General features: G+C 35.4%; 1 protein-coding gene across 1 annotated transcript in view; it reads right to left on the bottom strand.

Moving 5' to 3' along the window:
- OTOGL (otogelin like) overlaps window positions 1-22,561 on the bottom strand; it is a 147,461-nt gene that overhangs the window by 52,599 nt on the left and 72,301 nt on the right. Inside the window, exons 27-34 of the mRNA XM_089921078.1 lie at window positions 17,803-17,952; window positions 15,344-15,463; window positions 12,609-12,725; window positions 11,584-11,740; window positions 10,885-10,911; window positions 5,628-5,795; window positions 3,597-3,875; window positions 1,505-1,622 (exon numbers count right to left, since the gene is read on the bottom strand). Of these exons, the coding sequence (XP_089777204.1) occupies window positions 1,505-1,622; window positions 3,597-3,875; window positions 5,628-5,795; window positions 10,885-10,911; window positions 11,584-11,740; window positions 12,609-12,725; window positions 15,344-15,463; window positions 17,803-17,952 (1,136 nt within the window). The remainder of the gene's footprint in view (window positions 1-1,504; window positions 1,623-3,596; window positions 3,876-5,627; window positions 5,796-10,884; window positions 10,912-11,583; window positions 11,741-12,608; window positions 12,726-15,343; window positions 15,464-17,802; window positions 17,953-22,561) is intronic.

Genomic DNA, 22,561 nt, shown 5'->3' with positions numbered 1-22,561 from the left:
TTTAAAAATATTCCCTCCTACTACTGTTGCATTTCTCTGTTCTCCTTTACAACAAAACTCCTTAAAAAAAAAAAAAGTTGTTACATTGCTTATCTCCATTTTGCCTCTTCCTATTCTCCAGATCACCAAATCCAACGAACAATTTTCAGTTTGAAATTTAAAATCCTCAGAACCAAATTCCTGGCTTTTCCTCCAAACTGCTCCTCCTAACATCTTCCTTATCTTAGTAAATGGCAACTCAGCCCTTCCGTTAAATTGAAATCATTCGAGTTTGTTGATATTTGACCAGTTTTGACCACAAAAATGGTGATTTCATATGATTCTGAAACCTACAAAATGCTGAGACCTGAACTGGAGTCCTTAACTCCTCTTTCTCTCATAACTGACCTTGACTCTATCAGCATCCCTTATGGCCCTAAGTTCAAAATATATCCAGAATCTGTTCACTTTCCACATAACCACCAGGGCTACCAACCTAGTCAAATCCCCTTCATGTCTGTATTACTGCCCAGTTCTGCCCTTGTTCTTCCCCTCACCAAAAGTCAGTGCAATAGCCAGTGTAAACATTTTAAAAGATCCTGTCACTCCTCTGCCCAAAATACACCAGGATGTTACTCAGAGAAAAAGAGTCCTCAGGGCTTCCCTGGTGGTGCAGTGGTGAGAGTCTGTCTGCCGATTCAGGGGACACGAGTTCATGCCCCGGTCTGGGAAGATCTCACATGCCGCTGAGCGGCTGGGCCCGTGAGCCATGGCCACTGAGCCTGCGCGTCCGGAGCCTGTGCTCCGCGACGGGAGAGGCCACAACAGTGAGAGGCCCGCGTACCACAAAAAAAAAAAAAAAAAAAGAGTCCTCACAACAGGCTACAAGGCCCTATACGATTCACCCACCACTATGATTCTCTGCTCTCTTCTCCTACCTCTCAATTTTGTTCACTCTGCTCCAATTAACTGGCCTCCTTGCTCATCCTCAAGCACACAAAACACATTCCCATCTCAGGACCTTTACACTTTTCTCAGATTGAAAGGCTCTTTCCCCAGATATCCACATGGCTAGTTCCCTCACTTCCTTCACATCTCTTACTAGATGTCACCTTGTCAGCCTATTCTTCCCTGACCACCCTACATTAATGAGCAAACACACACACACCTGCCTTATGCTTCCTTACCTTCCTTTATTTTTCTCCAGAATACATAAGTCCATCTAACAATATATTGCATTATAGATTTACATTTTTATTTTTTATTCTCTGCCTCAATGCAACAAAATGTTTAAGCTGCGGAAAGGTAAATACTTTGTTCAATACTGTATCCCTAACAGCTAGAAGAATTGCTGGCATATAGCAGACCCTCAATAACTACTGCTTGAATAAAACAAAATAAATTCATGAATGAGTATCTAGAACAAATTATTGTTAAGAATTTTTTTAATCTAAGAAAAAAAAATCACTGACAGCAGAATCTACTAATGCTAGAATCTGTTCATGAATGGTTAAACATGACTTACGGTGGAAGAAATTTACATGCTAGAGCTGCAGGGTCACTACACGTTTTAAAACAGGGAGTGGCACAAGGTTCATATCTCCATTCACACATCCTCCTGTAAGGCACTGCTGCCTGGATTTCTGAGGAAAAATGAAATTTAGATTGTGTACAAAAATGGACAGCTTGAAAAATAATGATTTATGATAGTAAACCTTTAGGGTTTGACCTTTCTTTGATTATAATGCTGTGGAAAAGACAGGGCCTATGGGGAATAAAAAGCATTGTAATTGCTTGCTGATCAAAGCATTTCATACTCAGGTTGAATATCAAAATGTTAGTTTATCTTCCAAACATTTAAAAAAGCAAGAGGTGCAGGAGGCCAAGGAAAATTCTAAATCTTCTTCCTTTCTTTATGTTTAGTGGGTGTTCATTGATCTATGTATCATGATAATAGCATACACTTGTTTGGAATTTTATTTTTTGCAAAATAATTTTTTGTCCATAATTTTATTTTATCCTTGCAACAATCCTGTTGAGTGGGTATCACCTCCATTTTATAAATGAAGGAATTGAGGCTGAGAGGAGCCAAGTGACTTGCCAAATTCAAACAACTGGAAAAATGACAAGACCAAAGATATTTATTGCCTGACATCAGACGTAAGGAAAACACTCCATCTTTGTTCTTCTCATAGAATTTAGCTCATTGCCTTGTACACGGTAAGTATTATCTAATGACAAAAATGAATGAATAGGTTTTAATAATACATGCTTGTAGCTAGAAAAACCTTCCTTGACTGAAGATTTTTCTCCTGCACACTCTGCTAATATTTTCCCCTTCCCACATCATAGACCAGTCCTTCTGCAGCAGTCCAGAACTCTCTCTGAAGGAGACAGCTCCATAAGGGAGAAAGTTCAGGAAGCAGGTTATGTTTCTTGGACTTCAGATATGGAATTCAATTCCAAGGTATGAGAAGGAAAATAAGGCTTTCTGGAAGGCATCTATGCATCTAAATATTAAAATACTCATTAGACCTGGGTTACTAGGATCATGAGGCATGAGAGAGGGTTGGTTCCAAGACTAGAATAAAACCCTAGTGTATCCTAGGTTTGGGAAGCCCACAAAGATGAGTTTCTGAGATTTTGATGATGCCATTGGCTGCAGCTGTCCAAAGCTCAGGTAAGGCCACTGGGTCTGGTTCTAATGCAGCAGATTTGTGTATTGGAGAGGAAATAAAGGCTTGCAAAATTCAACTTTTAAGTAAATTCAAGTAAAAATATCACGCTCACTCTATAGCATGTTGTATAGCCATGTCAGTGACTCTTTTTCTCATGAGTCCAGGAGCCCCATTCAATAGGCAAAAATTTGAAGCTTAGTTTGAATTTTCTAAAATCCAAAGAGATTTATAGAAATGTATCCACAACAAAAAAAGGCAAATGATTAGCTCTCTTAGACTGACTTAGAAGAGTCTGTTAGAATGAAAAAAATTTGTTTGGGAGACCCAAGGCAGATATCGAGCTCTTAGGTTTTGAAAATAAAGCATGACTTTTAAACACTGGATAAGGCAGTGAGGATTCCTCTCTGAAATTTAGAAAATTCAATAGCTATAGAACAGCAAGGATCTCTAGAAATAATACCAGGATTCTGCTGAACCAGAAAAATCTTCTAGAGGTCAGTGGAACCAGACTCCGTAGTATTCAAAGAACAGAGATAAACACATTGTCTTTATCATTAAGAATCAAACTATATGAGAAGTTGCCTTCTAATGAAGGAAAAGGTAGATACAAAACTAGACAACAAGGAGACATGGGTAAGTTCTGTTTCCAAAGCCCAGACAGCACTGAAAGTAATCATTGAGGCAATCATAAAAATAACATCATTTAAGGCTATTCTAAACAATTTACCACATTAACTTATGTGATACTATAACCCTATGAAGTAGGTATTATTATTTCTCCCATTTTACAGATGCATAAACTGAGAGGCAGAGAGGTTAAGAAACTTACTAAGGTCATGCAACTAATTAAAAATGATTTTTAAATTAAAACCTAATAAATATTCTGTCATTATTTAAGTTATCTACTTAATCTGTATTTGAAGATCTCAGGAAACATACCTTCTATGCTGAAGCTACTTAAATGTTTAAATTCTTCAGAATCATCATATTTTGATGCTTTGGCACTAGAATCTGTCAATATGATGAAAAAGCCTTTCTTGCTGCATAACTCAAAAGCACTGTAACCAGGAATCCAGAGGCCCTGATGGTGAAAAAATGTGGCTCTCCGACGAAAGGCTGAATTCACCTCCCACAGTTTCAGAATAAGAGTGTCATCATCATGGACATAGAGAAAGTAGTTTGGCCTTTCAGCAGATTCCAAGGAAACAAGTGCCAATGCTGTAAAACAGAGCAGTGTTTGACAACTCCCTGGGTTCTCTGGAGAAGGCAGATCATCAGCACTGGCATCATAAAATTCATTTATAAAGCTGACAAAAACAGAACTGCACAATTGTCATACATAGTTAATGCCAATCTCAAAGATTTCAGAAATGATTTATAAGATCTCTAAAGGAAAAAATAGTATTTTAATGCAATCCATAAAGTGACAGCTCCAAAAATAATCAGTCTTTGATAAGTTCCATTTTTAAAATAATTGATCATGTCTTTGGGCGAAAGAAGGAAGTATCAACTTAGGACCCCAGAATGTACAATTCCATACAAATAGTTGAACAGTTAATTGGACACACATTTGTACTTGCAAGCTTTAACATTTTCAAATGTACAAAATCTACAAATGGCTAAATTGGATGGTAGAAAAGAAAACGAGAATAGAGAAACAGATCAATTTAAACATGGTGCTGCATTTCAATATCACTGGATTCTTAATGAGCAAATGTTCTTGCAAGTGATTTTACTGCATTAAGAAAAGACTATTTGCTCAACATTATTGTCTATTTCCCAAGAGATGACGAGAAAGCTAACGAACAACTACAAAGCATTTGAGAAGTGCCATGCTTTTTTGTTATGCACTTTAAAAGTTTCCCTTATATTTATAAAACCCATGGCATAAGTTTCTTCATTGAGATTTTAGATTTAATTTCTTAAACCTTAATTTCTTTAGGTCTTAATTCCTTAATTTAAATGTACTAGGATTTTTCTATTAAAAAAATTAATTTTTGTAAATCATACAATGAAGAGCTCTCTCAAATCCAATAAACGATTCCAAAGGCATTTATTGTGTCCTAAAACTTACAAACCCCTCTGCTGAGCATTGGAAGATTCAAAGAAAAATAAAAGATATTTTTATAAGAGAAAAAATATATAACTAATATATAAATTAGAACTTTAGACTGTGATAGGTGTTTTCACAGATTAAAAAGAATTAAAGGAGCTTTTTTTTACAAGAATGGAGCAATTTATTTTAACTGGAAAATCAGGAGATTTCTCTGAATTAAGTGAAACTTCAGTCGGATTCATTCATTCAATAAATATTTCCTAAGTTTATAGAACACACCATGCATGGTTCTAAGCAGGGTAAGAATTGTAACAATGTAGCCTGAACATCATGGATCAGAAGGGGACACTAACCACCAGGCAGAACAGGTGCCAAGTGGATACGACCAGTATAGATCTACAGGGGCAAACCAGTAAGTGTGGTGCCAGGTACCACGACAGACAAGGCCACGTAAGAAAAACAGACCGTCTCAATGACTATCTAGACTTTGATTTATGGTCTTAATTTAACTTGCTTGATATTAAATCGCAACTTTTTTTCTTTTACTTTAATCTGGCATTAAAGTCTTTCACATGTTAATTATCAGCAGACTATTTTTCAAAAATTTCAAATTAAGTTCTGTGATTAATGCTATGAAAACTGAAGCTGTGCTTTATTTGGGACCAAAAACTCAACAAACAATTGCAATTCTAATTGCATCTATATATGCCAATAGATAAACAAAGAAATGATTTTATATACAAAAGAGAGAGCTAGTTCATATACCAGTGTCTTATTTTATTTCAAATCCTTTAGAGCACCTAGAAAAATGTCATAAACATATTAGATTCCCCAATTAATATTTACTGCATGAATAAATGAAAAAAGGTCAATGGAAAACTAAATTCTTACTTTCAGTTGGAAATTATACTTACATGATGCCTTATCTTTGAAAAGGCCTGGAGTGATCATAAAAGTAAAAAATAAATTGCCATGAATACTACTTCTTGGCAGAGAGAAAATGTTTCTACTGGTCATATTGACCCCCAGAATAAGGCCAGTCTGCCCATAACTTGCCAGCATATATGGTCCTTCTCCAAGCCCTAGTTAAATGCAAATGAGAGAATTATAAATTGGCATAGGATTTTTACATTTCAAGCTGTCATTTCAATGGAATAAATTCTAATACCAAAAAATACTCCGAAAATTATTGAGCATTTAAAGATTCATCAGTAACAAAATAACAACTCTTTTCAAAAAGAATATATTATATTGATTTGGAATATATACATATTTAGAATATGCAGTTTAGAATATATATATACATGACTGCGTATGTGTATATGTATATGTACATGTATACCTAGTGGTGATGGATAAAAGGTTGACTTAAGCTTTCTAGACCTCAAATTTTCTCACCTATTTGAAGATGTTTGTCTAGGTAACCTTTCACTCTAATATTCCAAGACTCTAATCTACTCTCAATAAACTTAAGCTTAGTTCTATCAATGGTAAGGTATTTTGATAGTCTTCTAAAAATCATCTCTCCTTAATAGGTTGCATTACATTAACACAGAATTCACAGACATGATATACAATATTTTACTATTTTGGGGATTACTGAATTTCATCAGTGAGGTATGTCTATAAAGAAGAAAATAAGATGATGCTGAACAGAGAAGTCAAATGTCACTTTACTTATGCTATCATTTCCATATACTTCAATGGTTTCATATAAAGTGAAAAATATATACTATAGTAAAAAAACTACTTAGTGTAGAACCAAACCTGAAACTCAGTCAAAGTAGTATTCCTACAAACTTCATCTTATAAAGAAAACTATATAAATTAATTTTAAAATTCACTAATATTAAAAATAAATTGATGCGTTAAGTTTTATGATAATAACGTCAGTTTACCTTCAACCCAATCTCTATGACGTTTAATGTTTTAAAGTAAGTGAGGTACTATAAAACTTTGAGGTTTCTTCTGAATTATCTAAATTACATAATTATTAGCTGTGTACTTTTACAGATATATGTAGATATTTACGTTGTAGGTTACGTAAAATGCTAATATAGGTGCAATAGGTGGTTTCAGAAAAGAACAATCTGGTTGCTCTCAGTGAATTTCACTTTTCCTCTTTTCTCCAATTTTTATCTCAAGGACAGTCTTCCTTTCCCAGACTACTCTTAAGGTGGATGGAAAAAAATTCAAAGAAACCCACAACCTGGGTTTTTTCCCTTTCAGGATGAAGACCAAGCCTAAGAGAAGGGGAGAAGATAATTGGATTAGAGGGTTACAAAGTCTCCCAAACAGGAAGGAGAGCAAGAACCAAAATTTCCATCATGAGGAACAGGAGAAGGTAGGGGTTATAGGATGAATCTTCAAGTGCTGTCCCATCCACTGAGTCATCAGCTGAGACACTTCATCACTGAGCAGCTAGGGACACCTCTAAGCCATGGGGAAGGAGCTTTAGGAGGGACTCAGACACCCTGAGTGCACATGGAGCTTTGAAAACCTCTGCCCCCCACACCAAGATGGAACTGAGCAGATGCAGTGAAGAATTTCACTATGAGCCTGGCAGCAATGGACTCCCCACCACTGTTACAAATATATACCCTGCACAGTTTCTCTATGAGCCAAAGTCTACAACACCCAAGAAAACTATATCATTAGTCTCCACCACCTACTAGCTCATTTTCTAGGGAAGACAAGAGCAACATAAACTTCCAAGATGAAAATATACACCAATTTAGATTTGTGTGAATATGTAAATAATGTACAAATAGGTATATAAACATGTAAATCATGAGATTCAATTCAAAATGAAGACGACATATACAACTACAGCTTGTGGGCTTCAAGCACCCTCACAGATGTCCAAGAGAAGAACAGGAGAAAGGAGATAGACCACTAAACAAAATATTCTCTCCCTACTGCACAAGTACCTTCCTACAGCAACCTGAAGAGACAACTTCATCTGAGAAATCCATTTGTATAAAAATCGAAAGCTCCTGAATTGATTCCCAGTCGATGGATATCTTGTGTCTGAATTGTTTTCCTGCATTTTCACTAGCAATTGAGGGACAAAAGTCACTGCCTTTATCATTAATTTTCTGCAGGGAGAATTATAATTTCACTGTCTACTAAAAGCAATCATTTCCTGTAGTTATTATTTAAGCACAGTATTAAGAATATCTGATCTAATAAATCACTCTGAACTTAAAACTTGAACAGCAATTTTTAGCAGGATCTTGAAGTCTTAACTCCCTACAGCAATAGAACCTTTATAATTTTAGCAAATGCCATAAAAATGAAGATAGTAGAGACAGTCATTGTGTGAAGGATTATTGAACTTATCTCAGTAGTAACCTCTGAATTTTCCTACTTTAAAAATTTTTTTCCTCCTACAGAATCACAATCATTTATCTCTGCATTTGCTTTGAATAATTTAAGTCATTTAATAACATAGTGTCCAGAGAAAAATGCCAGCTATGAATGTCCAAAGAAGACTAGGTAAGTTTACAATAGTTGTGAAATTATTTGAGATGAAACAAATTAAGAATGCTCATTTAAAACTTTTTTCTTTTTATTACTATCAACAACTTCCACAATTCTTTATTCCCGTTCAATTATCTACCTTGATCACGTTACTTTCACAACTCTTCCTCTCCTTGGCAGGTTGACTCTGTTCCCTATTACTTTGATCATAGGAAACAGAATCTCTGTCTTTCGTGGGTCTCATGAAGGCTGAACGCCCCGTGTTCACCCTCTGAATACTACCAATACAGTATTACAAATGAAACTAGAAGAACTGGTTTGAAGAATCTTGTAACACATTAGGGAAACAAACCATCAGTAGAAGTGCAGCAGACTTATTGACAAAAAGCAAAATGTACCAAGCAGCAAGAGGTAGAAATTCAATATTCATAGAAAATTCTGCTTCTGTTTCCAAGGGCCTGCAGAAGGAACGCCAGAAAGTACAAAGGCACAGATGGAGATTTTCACAGCAGAACTGTGTGAGGAAGGAATTCTTAAGCGAGGAAGTTATTGGAGCGTTTTCTCAACTTGCTGTCTGTGTACGTTGTGTAGAGCATATGATAACGATGTGCGGTGATCATTCCTAGACTAGGATGTGCTAACCATAACTAGGCAGTGTAGCATGGAGATCAAGCTCGTGGGTTCTGAACTTAGATTGTTTATAAATCCATTTACCACATTTTAGCTAAACGACTTTGACCAAGTTATTTAATTCACCTATGCCTCAATGTCCTCCTTTGTAAGTGTTAATAATGATAATAATAATGTTATGTCTTTCAGGCATATTTTGAAGCTTAAATTATATGATATAGGTATAGTTGACACAACAAAAGCTATTTTTATTATTAGGTACTTAATATTAGGCAATCAGTCTCATCTTAAGCATGGAATCCAAAGGATTGATGTGGAGTGGGTATGGTGCGGGAAATATGTTTGGTTTAGATTTTCTTTAACAAACACAGAATTTTTTTAATGTGGGATTTTTTTCCTCTTCAAACTTCCAAAGATATAACAGAAACAACCAAAGACTAAAATGTCCATTTCCTTTTTAATTCATCATCTCTATTTTACTAAAATTTTCTGGCTTTCTTTGTACTTTTACAGCTGACAGATTTCTTCCTGGCTCAATAAGTCATGGAAATTACTTTGCATTGGTTGTTTGGTTTTTTTCTTTAATGGATCAGCTTTCCTATAACTATTACTCTAACCTACTCATCATGGGTTTTTGTCCAGTTACCGTCAAAGTGGACACTTCCCTGGATCATCTTATTCGTCTGAATTAGGTTTAAGTGGCTATGCCTTCCTCATTAAATAGGTTTGACAAAAAGCAGGCTTCAATTCCGCTAATGTCTGGCATTTTCAATGAGGATATAATTCTCTGTCTCTTACATCTATGCCTTAGTTTAGGCAGCACCTCCTCTTAGACTTCCCATTGCAAATCTGAATGCTTGGGAGACAGGAGATTTTCATTATTACTAAATCAGTAAGTTCTCATTCTGATAAGATATAAATAATTATTTCGCCTAAAATGATGGCTAAATAAATTCTTATATTATAGTTTGTTTCTTTGATTTCCACAACATAATAAAAGTATGAATAATGTCCATATTTATTCATAATGGTAAAAGGTATACATTTGGTATATATCTTTCATCCTTTTAACCTAAAAAATTAGCTAGCTTTACTCATTCATTCATTCATGTTATTCAAAAATTACTGAGAGCCTCCTAGGTGCTGAGAACTTAGTTACAACACTTTTATTTTACAGGGAATAAATTTTAGCACAAATACTTAGAAATTTAGATACATTTTAGAAGGCAATGGCTTTCATTGAGTCATACAGTTGGCACTTGAACAACATGGGTTTGAACTGTGCAAGTCCACTTAGACGCAGATTTGTTTCAAGAGTAAATACTACAGTAGTACACAATCCATGGTTGGTTGAATCTGAAGATGCAGAATTGCAGATACACAGCGTGACTATAAACCATACGTGGATTTTCTTTTTTTTTTTTTTTAGTTATCATAACAGCACCATTTAATAAGGCTTTATTTTGTTCCAGCAGTATAGGTAACATACAGTGTCTCATCTAAGCTCACAACAAACATAGAAATAAACAAAATAATTAAACTTAAAGGACTTAACCAGGTTCACAATGTTTATACGTGACAGAGAGTGGACTCTAATCCAGATCTGACTTCAGCTGCAGTTAATGACAACCACACTATAGCTTTTGGTTCCCAGCAAAGGTAGTGCGTTATTAGAAGACCACTAAATCTCCATTCAGAAAGTCCTGGAAACTGTCCTGTGACTCAGCCCAGGGGACTCAGCTCTACCTCAGTTTCCTTCTTACGTCTCTAATCCTTCCTGGCTCACTTGCCATTCCCTAAATGTATACGTTCCCAACTTCCTACCTTCAGACTGTATCCTCTTCGCCTGAAAATCATCTTTTCCTCTCTATACAGCCATACATGGATTTTCAATTGCACAGAGGGTTGGCGCCCCTAGCCCCCTCCTTGTTCAAGGGTTAACTGTATGCCAAATTATGAACTCTTCATACCTTGTTCCCAGCAAACTTGTTCAAGAACTTTGAATCTGAAGATATATTTAACAGAATACTATAGTGATATTCTTTAAATGTCACATACCTTCATTGTAATAGTCACAATCGAGTGCTAAAAGGAAAAAAGAAGAAATGTTAAACTAAATAAGGATCTCACCACTTATCTGAATATATGCAAGATATGGTTTATCAATGACAAAGTGAAAGAACTCAGAATGACATCATTATTTGGGAGTTTTCTCTGAGCAAAGAGGATTCTTTAAGAGTACTCTGTAATAATTCATTGAATTTCCTAAGATTATTTTATAGGTAGGCAAATATATCTGCCAATTTATAGATGTCCACTGAAAGTGTTAAAATCATAAGCTGTTCATCAGATGACTTACTATCTACACAAGCAAATGAAAAGTTTAGAGTCAAATCTGAACGCATATTCAAAATGATGTTTTTAAAACTATGTCTCTTATCATTAGAACAGTGGAATTTCATAGCCATAAGAGAAATAGTCATAAACAGTATCTCTGAAGATGGTATGTCAATAATTTGTAGTTCAAATGTTACAGTCATAACAGTCTAACACAGAACAGAAAAACTTACTTCAAAGTTTCTTTTATAAATCCTTTAGCTATACTACAATTTATCTGCATTGTCAAAAGAATATAAAATTTATTCATCTTAAAGAAATTCTATTTCCATGAGTCCATGGTATCGCTTCTAAGATAAGACAATATGAATCTCTTCATAAGGTTCCCACCTAATGATGATGCCCTGAGAGGATACTTACAACAAATAGTAGATGATCTCCAGTGAACAGAAACCCCTTCCTGACAACACTTGTACGCATACGCTGCTACACTTGTGCATAAACATTCACAGTCCCCACCAAGGTTACAGTTACACGTGTCTTCATGACAATTTTTGGCAAAAGAAGTAACATCAATCTGAAAATGAAGTGAAAGATAAATTTCAAAAAGTACTAACTACAACTGATTAAAATTCAACCTTCTAAAAGAAAACTAACTGGTAGATTTTCAAAATTTGCTATTATCAGCTTAACACTGCCACCTAGAGAGTTCTCAGTATCTCAAACTTCTATTCATCCAAAGGAATTTATTAGGCAAGTGTAAGATCAAAGAACTAGCAACACAGGTAACGGGACTAACAAATATAACTTCAACATCTGCAATACAACAGATTAATATCTGTAGAAGCTCATTGTTTCTTTATTGACATATTCGCATGGCATTAAAAGAACGTTCTACTTACAAATGTACTTTTGCTTAGTTTTTAATAATATCTTCAACTATTTTTAAAACTTCTATTGGAACCTAAAATTATTATGTTGGAAAGACATTTAAAAAGTTAAATTTCTAAATAAATTACATTTAATCTTGGGATGTGCTTCTAAAACCATTTTAAATGTGTCACTAATAATACTTTTAAACTATACTTTGGGTTAAGGAGAAGAATGCCCATTTGGTAGTGTCCTCTGAAGAAAAATAAGCATTTATGGCTTTGATCAGTCATTTATGGCTTTGAAGATGGACGTAAAAATGTTTCATAAACTGAAACGGATCATTAACAAGCATTATATACGCTGTTAAATAAGATGGAGTCAGGAAGAATGTAAATCAACTAAATGTGTCAGTGCCACAGAAAAACAAACTCCCAAATTTGTCTTCCTAACAAGGGTTAGGTAGTATACCTGAAAAGCCAATGGGTAGCTAAATTATTTGTCCTGTTCATCTCAATATTATAAATACAGCAGTACTTGTTTAAATTGGAAAGTTTAGTAAAGCATTCATTTACCACATTGCGACAAGGAGCAAAAACATCACTGTACAAAATGGAGCATTCTTTCTTGGCATAAGGAAATTTGTTTTGATGTGCCTCACAGGGTTTAAATAATTCACTTGGGGGTTCACACTGTGGAAAAAGAGAAAAGAATGTTTTTAAGGGGCGATTTCTGAAGCTGAAACCAGAGTAACCTAATCTGACTTCATCCACCACAATCATACCTAATATATTCTCATTCTTTTAGACAGACTTTACCAAAAGCACCTGTGCTCAGCCAACTCAGTGTTAATAGTATATATTATTTTTGAAAGCAACTAAATTTACTATTAAAATCATGAAAATATTAGAGAATGAAGGTAAATCTTTTTTAAACTGTCAAGTGCAGCATTACATGACTAAAAAAATTGCCTAAGCAAATTATTCTCTTTCCTTTAATTTTCACGTCCTTCATTTCTGTCACAAGCCATCCTCTGAGGAGTTGCATACAGTCAAGTGTCTACAGGCTCACCTCCCACATACTAAACAATTCGGTCTCTGCCTCTTCTAATCCACCTCCCTGAAACTGGACTGGAGAAGGCCATCATTGATCTCGTTACTAAAAATAAAGGCAACTTTTCCGGCTTCATCTCACTTGCCCTTTCACTGTCTTTGATTCTGTTTCATACTTTACCCTTCTTACATGTCTCTCATGTGTTTCCGGTGGCACCACTAGGGTTTCCTCCTAGTTCATTTGCTGCCACTCTTCATCTTCCTTCCACCTCCCTTCTCTGCAAGACTTGATCTTCAAATCTCTATTTTTTTCATTCTATACACTTCTCATGCCTTCAGCAACCTGAATATGATAGTAACTACCAAATCCATATTTCCAGCCCATATCTCTTTTCTGAGATCTCAAAAATTGGGACATTTCCACATAAATATCTGTCACCTCTCTCACAACACATTCTAAAATGTACTTATCTTACACCATTGTCCTGTCCCCACTGTCCCCTACCACCCACTTTCCTCTGTGCCCTGTCTCCTGGAAGAGCACCAGTGTCTATGCAATAAGCCAGGAAGATGGGAGGCATTGTTGAATTCTCCAAATTCATCTTTCCTTATGCAGTCCTTTCAACAGATGCTGATGTTTCAGATGTCTCTCAGACTTAGATAGTTTTCTAAATCTTCACTGATTTAACATTTCTTAGCTGGATTATACGAGCCTAAGTAATTTAGGGCCTTCGAGTCCAGATCCTAGCACACATATCTTGCAGCTTCATATTTTGCATTCCAGCCATTCCCTACTTCAAACCTTCCACCACAGCCATATTGAACTTCTTAAAATTCCTGTTAGGCACCATACTCACTCCAGTCTTCCTGACACGTTCTAAAGGAATGCTCCCTCCTTTGCTGCTGCACTCTCTCCCATCATCTTCACTTGTATAGCTCTTATGAGTCTTGTAGGAGTCAGCTCAATGGCACCTTCTTGGGGAACCTTCCTTTGACCATCACGAACTCCATGTTGTATACACCTCTATCCAAGCACCTGTCTCATATTTCCATTGTTAAGTTTTTCTACCTCGTCTGCTAAACTAGACTCTAAATTCCTAAGGGCAGTGGCTATATTTTAATAATATTATGTGTTCATATATCCTGGAAAACATTAAGTGCTAAATAGAACTTACTGAATGAATTTTTTTTTCTTTTCAGCTTTGTCCATTAGGTATTAATGAGTCTAAAATTCTTTGATGAGTCCAAATATTTAAGTATTATTATAAATTAGGTATTCCTTAATTCATTTTATATTTTAAAAAATAAAATCTTTATACTTTCCAACGTAGACCACAATGAAATATACTGCTTAAATTTTACTAAATTGGATGAATGTTTAACCCCAATCCCCTTTTATTTTTATAAAAAGACTTAGATATATTAGTAAATTAGGCAAAATAGTAAGGCAACTAACCAAACAGTAACCAACCAGGAAATTGTAGTTGCAGACACTACTTTCAGTTAGAAAAAAAATAGGTTAAAAAAAAAAGTAGAAGAAAAGAGTAGAACAAATTTCCAGTTTGACTGTTTTCTGAGTTCAGCACTTCTCAGATTGTGTCCCATAGAAAACTATTTCCTTGATAACTAATACACAAAAATGTAAGTTCTGTGTCAGTAAGTTTGGGAATCCCTTCAAACACATCCCTCCCTTAGAGGAATATAATGCCTCAAGAAATCCTTCAAAAAAGAAATATGCCTGACTTAACTTATTCTAACTGCTCCCAAAGGTAAGTTGGCCACAAATCCACTCCCTACCCCTCCCCATCCCACATCCAGCCATGTCTGGAGAGCAAATGTTAAGAAATACTGCCTTCATTTATTCATTACCTTGAGTTGACAAAAGATACATCATTAGAAATACAAATAAAGAGAATTTTGCAGTGAAAGGAAAAGCATGAGATTAGAAGATGTGAATTCGAAAGTCACTCCAGCGGCTTTCTGGATATATAATATTAGACAAGTCATTTAACCTTCCTGAGTCTCAATTTCTTCATCTATAATATGGAGTCAACACCCTTTACATTACAAGACTGTCACAGGATTACGTGAGAAATTAACTGTGAAAGTAGTTTGAGTTTGTCAACTATGAATTACTGCACAAATATTACATAAAATAGTATTCCCTAAATAAATTGTTCTGCAAGGATAAAATGTTTTAGTGGATAAATACAACAAAAAATATTTGTTTAGTTCTAAAATACATATACTCCACTTACCTGTCCTAATGCCCAACTATCTCCAAATACCTGGGCATTTCTCACTTCTAAGTTATTGGATGTGGTCATATCATTTGAAGTACATTTGTCAAAGTTTCCACATAATCCTGATAATTTGCCCTAAAGTAAAAGAAAATTATCATGAAATATTCTATATTCATTTTAACATTTAAGGACTAATATTCACTGAAATTTTCAAGAGATTTAAAATAGACATTTTAAGAATTTCCACAATAACCATTTTAAAAATGTTTCAAGAAGGTGGAATTTCATGTCTATTTAATTATATTTAACAGTTATTTTAGATTCTCAAAAATGTTTTTCCATCCCCCAAAGTTTATCTATTCACACTTACCATTGTATTAGCATTGATATAACTAATAATATAAGTAACTTGGAAGAGTATAATACAAACACTACAGTATTTGTACAAGTATAATACAAACATTACAGTGTATGTCTGAGTGTGTATATACAAATATGTGTATATATATACATATTCTGTGTATATTTACATTTTAATGATGAAAGACCCACTTCCTATTATGTTTAAGTTTTTCTAAGACTATAAATGTTGAAACCATAGAAATAATTTATCTTTCTTTAGGTCGTACTTTGAAAAGTCAAAACATTCAAAGCATAACTTTTAAAGAAAACGTTAACTCTATATTCATATACCACGCCACCATGAGACACAATAAATGAAATCCACATCTTACCTAATTTTTATAAAGTTTGTCATGGGTTATGCAGTGGTTACTGCAAGTGCCGTATGGATTATCCCCATCAACAATGTCCACTGCATTTTCTCAAATAATGTGAAAAACTTTTCTCTTGGGGAGGGAGGTGGATTAAGAGTACAGGGAAGAATGAGATTCCAAAAGCAATGAAAATCCTCCTTAAGCTTTGAAATTAAACAAACTGACCTCTCCCCTCATGTACTGAAGAATGGAACGCAGCCCTTTGTTAATGGTACAGTTGGCTGCCCATGCCTCCAGCAAAGCTGACAATAACCTTGGGATTGCAACTGCCAAGGCCACTGCTTACCATGGTGCCTCTGCTCTCAGAAGCCGCAATACCTATTCAAAGACAGTGGCCTCTTCTGCTACTGCTCACCCCAAAATTTAAGGCAGCAGTAAAAGTAAGGGAAGATGTAGAAGAATAAATGGTTAATTTGTTTTCAAAAAAGTAAGGAAGGGAGGATACATGGTAGACAATGGCAGAAAACATAGCTGAAGAAGTATGGCAATGACTAAATTACTTCATCTTCATCAAAGAAATGCAAGGTGCCAGCAAACACCTAGGAATAGATTTGGGGGCTTTATTTTGCTTAGGGCTGAAAGAAAATGACTTCAATATACAATCATATCTTAAGTTTATAACATTTTAAAATATTTTAAAATATGTATATTTTCTAGTTTTATAAGAATTTGTTATTACTATCCCCATTTTTCCCTAACTTGCCACAGATTATATCCATGAGTCTCAATTTCAATTTCAGATAAAGTGGATTTTTAAAACTATATCTACGTTTCAAAAACAACCTTAACATATAAATTTAAAATGTTTAATAAAATTTTAAATATCTAAAATAATAAAAATATTTAATATCTAGTACAATATTTAACAGTAAACGATAGTTAAAACAATGTAAAATATAAATTGACAAAAATTGTAAACAACCCAGATTGAATCTTCAACCATGAATGGATAATACAAACTAATACATCCATACAACAGAGTACCACTTAGCAGTGTATAGGAACAAACAATTCATTCAACAATATGGATGAATCTTGAATGTATTTTACCAAGTCAAAGAAGCCAGACCCAAAAGGCTATAGATTGCATGATTTCATTTCTACTGTATCCAGAAAAGGCAAAACTATGCCGATGGAAAATAGATCAATGGTTGCCAAGGGTGAGGGGTTGGAAGTAGGAGTTGACAACAAAGAGGCAACATGTGAGAAATTTGGGAATTGATGGGTCTGTTCTATCTAGAACTGTGGTGGTGGATACACAACTCCATGCATTTGTTAAAATCCACAGAACTGCAGACCACAAAAGTAAATTATTTTACATTTTTTAAAGAATTTTACTGTATGTAAACTTAAAAAAAAATTCAGAATATGGAGGAAAAGATGGAATGCAAACTGTAATAAATGAATCTAACTCTACTATAAACATATCAAATAACCATGCTGCAGGGAATGGGAAAAAAAGAACCTGACCTAAGTAACTTTGAAAAACTGGATACTGTAAGGTTGAAGTAAAAAAGAACTGTATACAGCACTTGGTAAAGTTGTTCTTCTCTGGGGTCTGAGTTAGTAATTCTGAAAATATAACTTATTTCTTAAAGGAAAGCATCAATCATTTTATTTCTGTAAAACATCAAAAGGTAAATGTAATTTCATTTTTTGCATCTCATTTGGATTGACCTACCAAATAGGCTGACTTACCCTCCACTGTGGTCCAACTTTGATATGGATGGTTGTCTTTTTATCCCAAAGAATAGTGATGTCTTTCTCTGGAAAGTATACTACTATGTAGTACCCTGCCTTCCAAAGCTGGTATGTTGGTTTATTTTCCAGAAAAAAACCTGATCGTTTCTTTAAAAAAAAAAAAAAAGAAAAGAAAAAGCATAATAAAGAAAAAAATAAATTTCTTGTTTTCTCACCAAAATGTAAACATTAATTATATCCATCAATAATTATCTACGTACTAGTGTTTCTGCTTAGCCCCGTCTTTCCTGAATTTTGTAGTGAAAGACAGAACAAGTGCATAAAATAGGAAAATCATAAAATTGGTAACAAGATACACACTGGTAGATAGGCTCAACATGGATAAATGAGCAAAGGGAAAAAGGTATTTCAGTTATAGAGAAGAGCACAAACAAGGCGTGGACATAGAGTACATTAGGGGGATATATCTGCTGACCCAGAAATTCTATATTGATGGTGAATAAATATGATTGAGTACTAAAAATGTATGACTTTACCTGAATAATTGAAAAACAAAAGCACAAAGTGTGTGTGTGTGTGTGTGTGTGTGTGTGTGTGTGTGTGTGTGTCTATAGAGAGAAAGAGGTGTTAAGGAGGACAGGGAGATGAATTTCCATAAAAGGAACTTAGGAAGGCTCTTTGCAAGAGGTGGAACATATATACTGATATGTAAGAAGCCATGATAGGAAGATATAAAGGGCTGGAAAAGAGAATGAGGAAGAAATCATCCCAAGAAAAGGGAATCAGTTTGAACAAAGGCTTAGGGGCAGGAAGTTTAAGATTGTTCAGTACTAAGGAGAGCACCAAAGAGCTACAGCATGGATTCCATGACAAGCATAGTCTGAGACCCTTTGCCATCAAGTTACCCATCACAATCAATGGCTGTTATTCCATGTGCAAAATGTCCTCGATAAAGGCTTTTGAATAGTAAAATGACAGACCATGTTTGTATATTAAAAGAAAATAATGTGTGTGCTAGAAAGGATAATAGGGAGAAACTAGAGACGGAACCCACTGGGAAAATTTAGAGTACCTTTAACCTAAAGTGAGAATATGCAATGTTCTTTATGGGCAAGGGCTATACCCTATAAAAGATTATGCTGAATCTGACATTGAAATTAACTCACATAAAAACTTTAAAAGTACATGGTTAAATCAAAGTAAATAAAACAAATTTAACCAGAAGCAAAATAAAAATTGTGAAGGAGCTATGAATTCCTTTGGTTATTTTTCTCCCCCAAGTGAGAACAAAAGCATAGTTTGGAAACACTGTACTATAGTGTACCGTTTTATAAATATTTCATAGGGCAAATTAAATAAACTCAGTCACATCCATAAGAAGTTTTCAGTCTCCTAGATCAAGGTCATACTTATAAGCGCTCGGTATATTGTATAGGACAGTATGAATTGTTAATGGACTCTACCTAACCTCATTTCCTTCTACTTCCAAGTGCCAAGGTGGAGTTATAGGGCAATGCCCTCAGTACCTGTGAGGGTCTGCACTCAACCTGGAAGTACCCTGTGCCTAAGTGAGCAAGGCATTAAATAATAAAGAAAAAACACCATGGCAGGTAAAGAAAGACTAAAACACAAAGGAAAAAAATTTTCCCTGTTTGATCAAGGGCTCTACATTTTCATTTTTCACTAGGTCCATAAAATGTGTAGCCTGCCAGGCCCCCATATCACCCTCTGCTATAGAACCTATTTTTATCATTTTGATTACACTTTTCAGGACCTTTCTATTATCTGATTTGTCTTTGGCATTATTATCTGTCTTCCCCCCTACATGAACGTTAGCTCCTAGAAGGATGCACTTTGTCAAGTTCATGGCAGTATCTGCAGCTTCTAGATCAAGGGTAACATATATTTTTAACGCCTTCCCGCACTGGCCTGTTCTTAGTTCTCAGCTTCCAGCCTGAACAGCAATAATCAAAGTAAGTAAGTGAAATGTTTGTAGCTTATAGCTCCTTTTCAATCCATGAAATACCTTCTTCATGTATTTTCCTATTAAACTTCCCTCAGACTGGTTGACATATCACTGGAACATAAAATAAATTTTTGGATAAGATTATTGGACTTCCTTCAGGTTGGTTTTGTATTAGTTATCCTGATGTAAAAGCACATCCTCTCTATTTGCCTGTAGAGCTAAATCCTTCATTTTTATTAGACAATGGTCAAGAGATGCTACAAGAGACAATGGTCAAAAGGAGATGGTGTACTCCTTACTTTTCAGATTAGGAAGTAAAGATGTTTCTCCTTATAAGGTTGAGGTATTATGAATTGGACCTCCACTTCAGGGGAGAATTATTGCACTTTAAATAAACTCTAGTGATGTTAGAAAAGTAAGTTATAAAAAGCAGAGAATTAAAACTTTTAAAATACAGCTTCAACTCATAAAATGTTTATATGCTACATATTTGATAAAATTAGAGTGGTACATTTATTGAAAAAAAATAACAGCTTTTTTTCCTTCCCCTGAATGAGCAATCCATCTGCCATAAAACAAATGGTACTTATTTTCAATTTTGATGCTCAAGAAAAAATATTAGCCAGAGATTTGTTAGGGTCAAACTATGTTCATGATTTTTCTTCATCTTACTTTATACTTCACAACTTATATGAAGGAGATTCATCAGCACCTGCATTCAGGTGAAAATTGGAAGATGAACATTACACAGAACTGCAATTACCACTTCAAACATGTGTCAAACAGCCTTTATAAAAGCATTTACTATTTTCAGTTTTTCTTTTTTTTAAACACATCCTTTCTCTTAGAGAGAACCTTCACCTATAAATGAATATCCAGCTGATGGCTACACCAAACTGCAGTAATTACTTCAAAAAGATGTTAGCACGACTTGTACAAACTCTGTTTTGCTCAAATCTTGACTGCTGCCTGGTTGGTCTCAACATTTCTTACTGAGACATGAGCTAAGATCTAGGGCACCGATTCTCAAACTTTAGTGTGCAGAATTTGGGGAAACCATTGAAATATTGATTGTCATCAACTTCAGCCATTCTAATTCCTGAGGTGGAATCCAGGAACCAGCTCTTATAATAAATATTCTAGATGATTCTAATGCAGAAGTTTTGCAAACCAAACTGAGAAACGCTAGTCTAAAAACTCAAAAATAGGCCACTTTATAAAGGCCATATGTCACATCATGTCACTTAATTCCAAAATTTCTTCCTTGTAGAGTAAGTTCAAATATTATATTACACAGCCTCCTTGTCTACTGCCCTTGTCCCCAAGCTTCCTGCATGAAAGTCAATCTGGACGCTCCTCCCTGAATCTCTTTGCCTCACCCTCCCTCCACTATCCCCATCCACATCAACCAAACTAAACTGCTTGCAGTTCTCCAAACGTGCCATTTTATATTTGAACTCTGCTCCTTTCAACATGACTGTTCCTCTGTACTGATTGCCTTTCTACTCTCTCTCTTCACCTGCCTAATACCTACTCACCCCTTAAGACTCAGTTCAAATCATTTCCCCCAAAGCATGTCTTCTGAGCCTTCAAAAATAAGGAGGGTGAAGGAGAGGAGGAGAGCCATTTCCCGAAATTCATTCTTTCATTTAATCCTCATGTGAACTTAGGAAGTAGATTCCATAATCATCCCAAATTTACAAATGGGAAAGCTGCAGCTGGGAGGGGTTAAATAAAGTTCCCCAAAGTGACACAGTTAGCAGGTGACAGAACAGAGGTTCTAAGTGAGTACTAACTGACGCCAGTCTATGCTCTTCACAACTACCCTGAACATCCCAGGTTGGCTTAGGGATTCTCCTGATTTCCTAAACACACTCCTACCATAGCACACCACACTGCACAGCCTCATTTACTTGAAACGTGTCCCTCACCTCAGTATAAGTTCCTTAAAAGCAAGCACAGTGAGTGTCTTTTCACTGTTGTAGTCCCAATAATTAATACATAACTTTGTACAAAGTAGATATTATGAATAAATGATTGAATGAATGAATTTTATTCATTCTTTCAAACTGCACAGGCTCCAAGTTTACAAGAATGAACAAATAAGACAGCGGTCTCAATCCTCACAGAACTCACAGACAAATAGAAAAGACACAGACCACCACACAGGGGTCCCCAACCCCCGGGCTTTGGACTGGTACCGGTCTGTGGCCTCTTAGGAACCATGCCACACAGCAGGAGGTGAGCAGTGGGCGAGAGAGAGAAGCTTCATCTGTATTTACAGCCACTCTCCATCACTTGCATTATCACCTGAGCTCCGCCTCCTGTCAGATCAGCAGCAGCATTAGATTCTCATAGGAGCGTGAGCCCTACTATGAACTGCGCATGTGAGAGATCTAGGTTGCCCACTCCTTAGGAGAATCTAATGCCTGATGATCTGAGGTGGAGCTGAGGCAGTGATGCTAGCGCTGGGGAGTGGCTGAAAATACAGATTATCATTAGCAGAGAGGTTTGACTGTGCGGAGACCATAATAAATCAATTGCTTGCAGACTCATATCAAAATCCTATCAGTGAGTGGCAAGTGAAAACAAGCTCAGGACTCCCAGTGATTCTGTATTATGGTGAGTTGTATAATTATTTCATTATATATTACAATGTAATAATAATAGAAATAAAGTGCACAATAAATGTAATGCACTTGAATCATCCCTAAACCATCCCCCAACCCCCCAGTCCGTGGAAAAATTGTTCAGTCCCTGGTGCCAAAACCAGTGCCTGGTGCCAAAAAG

This window comes from Delphinapterus leucas, chromosome 11 (assembly GCF_059928025.1).
Source record: "Delphinapterus leucas isolate spDelLeu-1000000601 "Yukka" chromosome 11, BTC_Dleu_Yukka2, whole genome shotgun sequence".
NCBI classification, from domain to species: Eukaryota; Metazoa; Chordata; class Mammalia; order Artiodactyla; family Monodontidae; genus Delphinapterus; species Delphinapterus leucas.
This window is presented reverse-complemented; position numbering and strand designations above follow the sequence as displayed.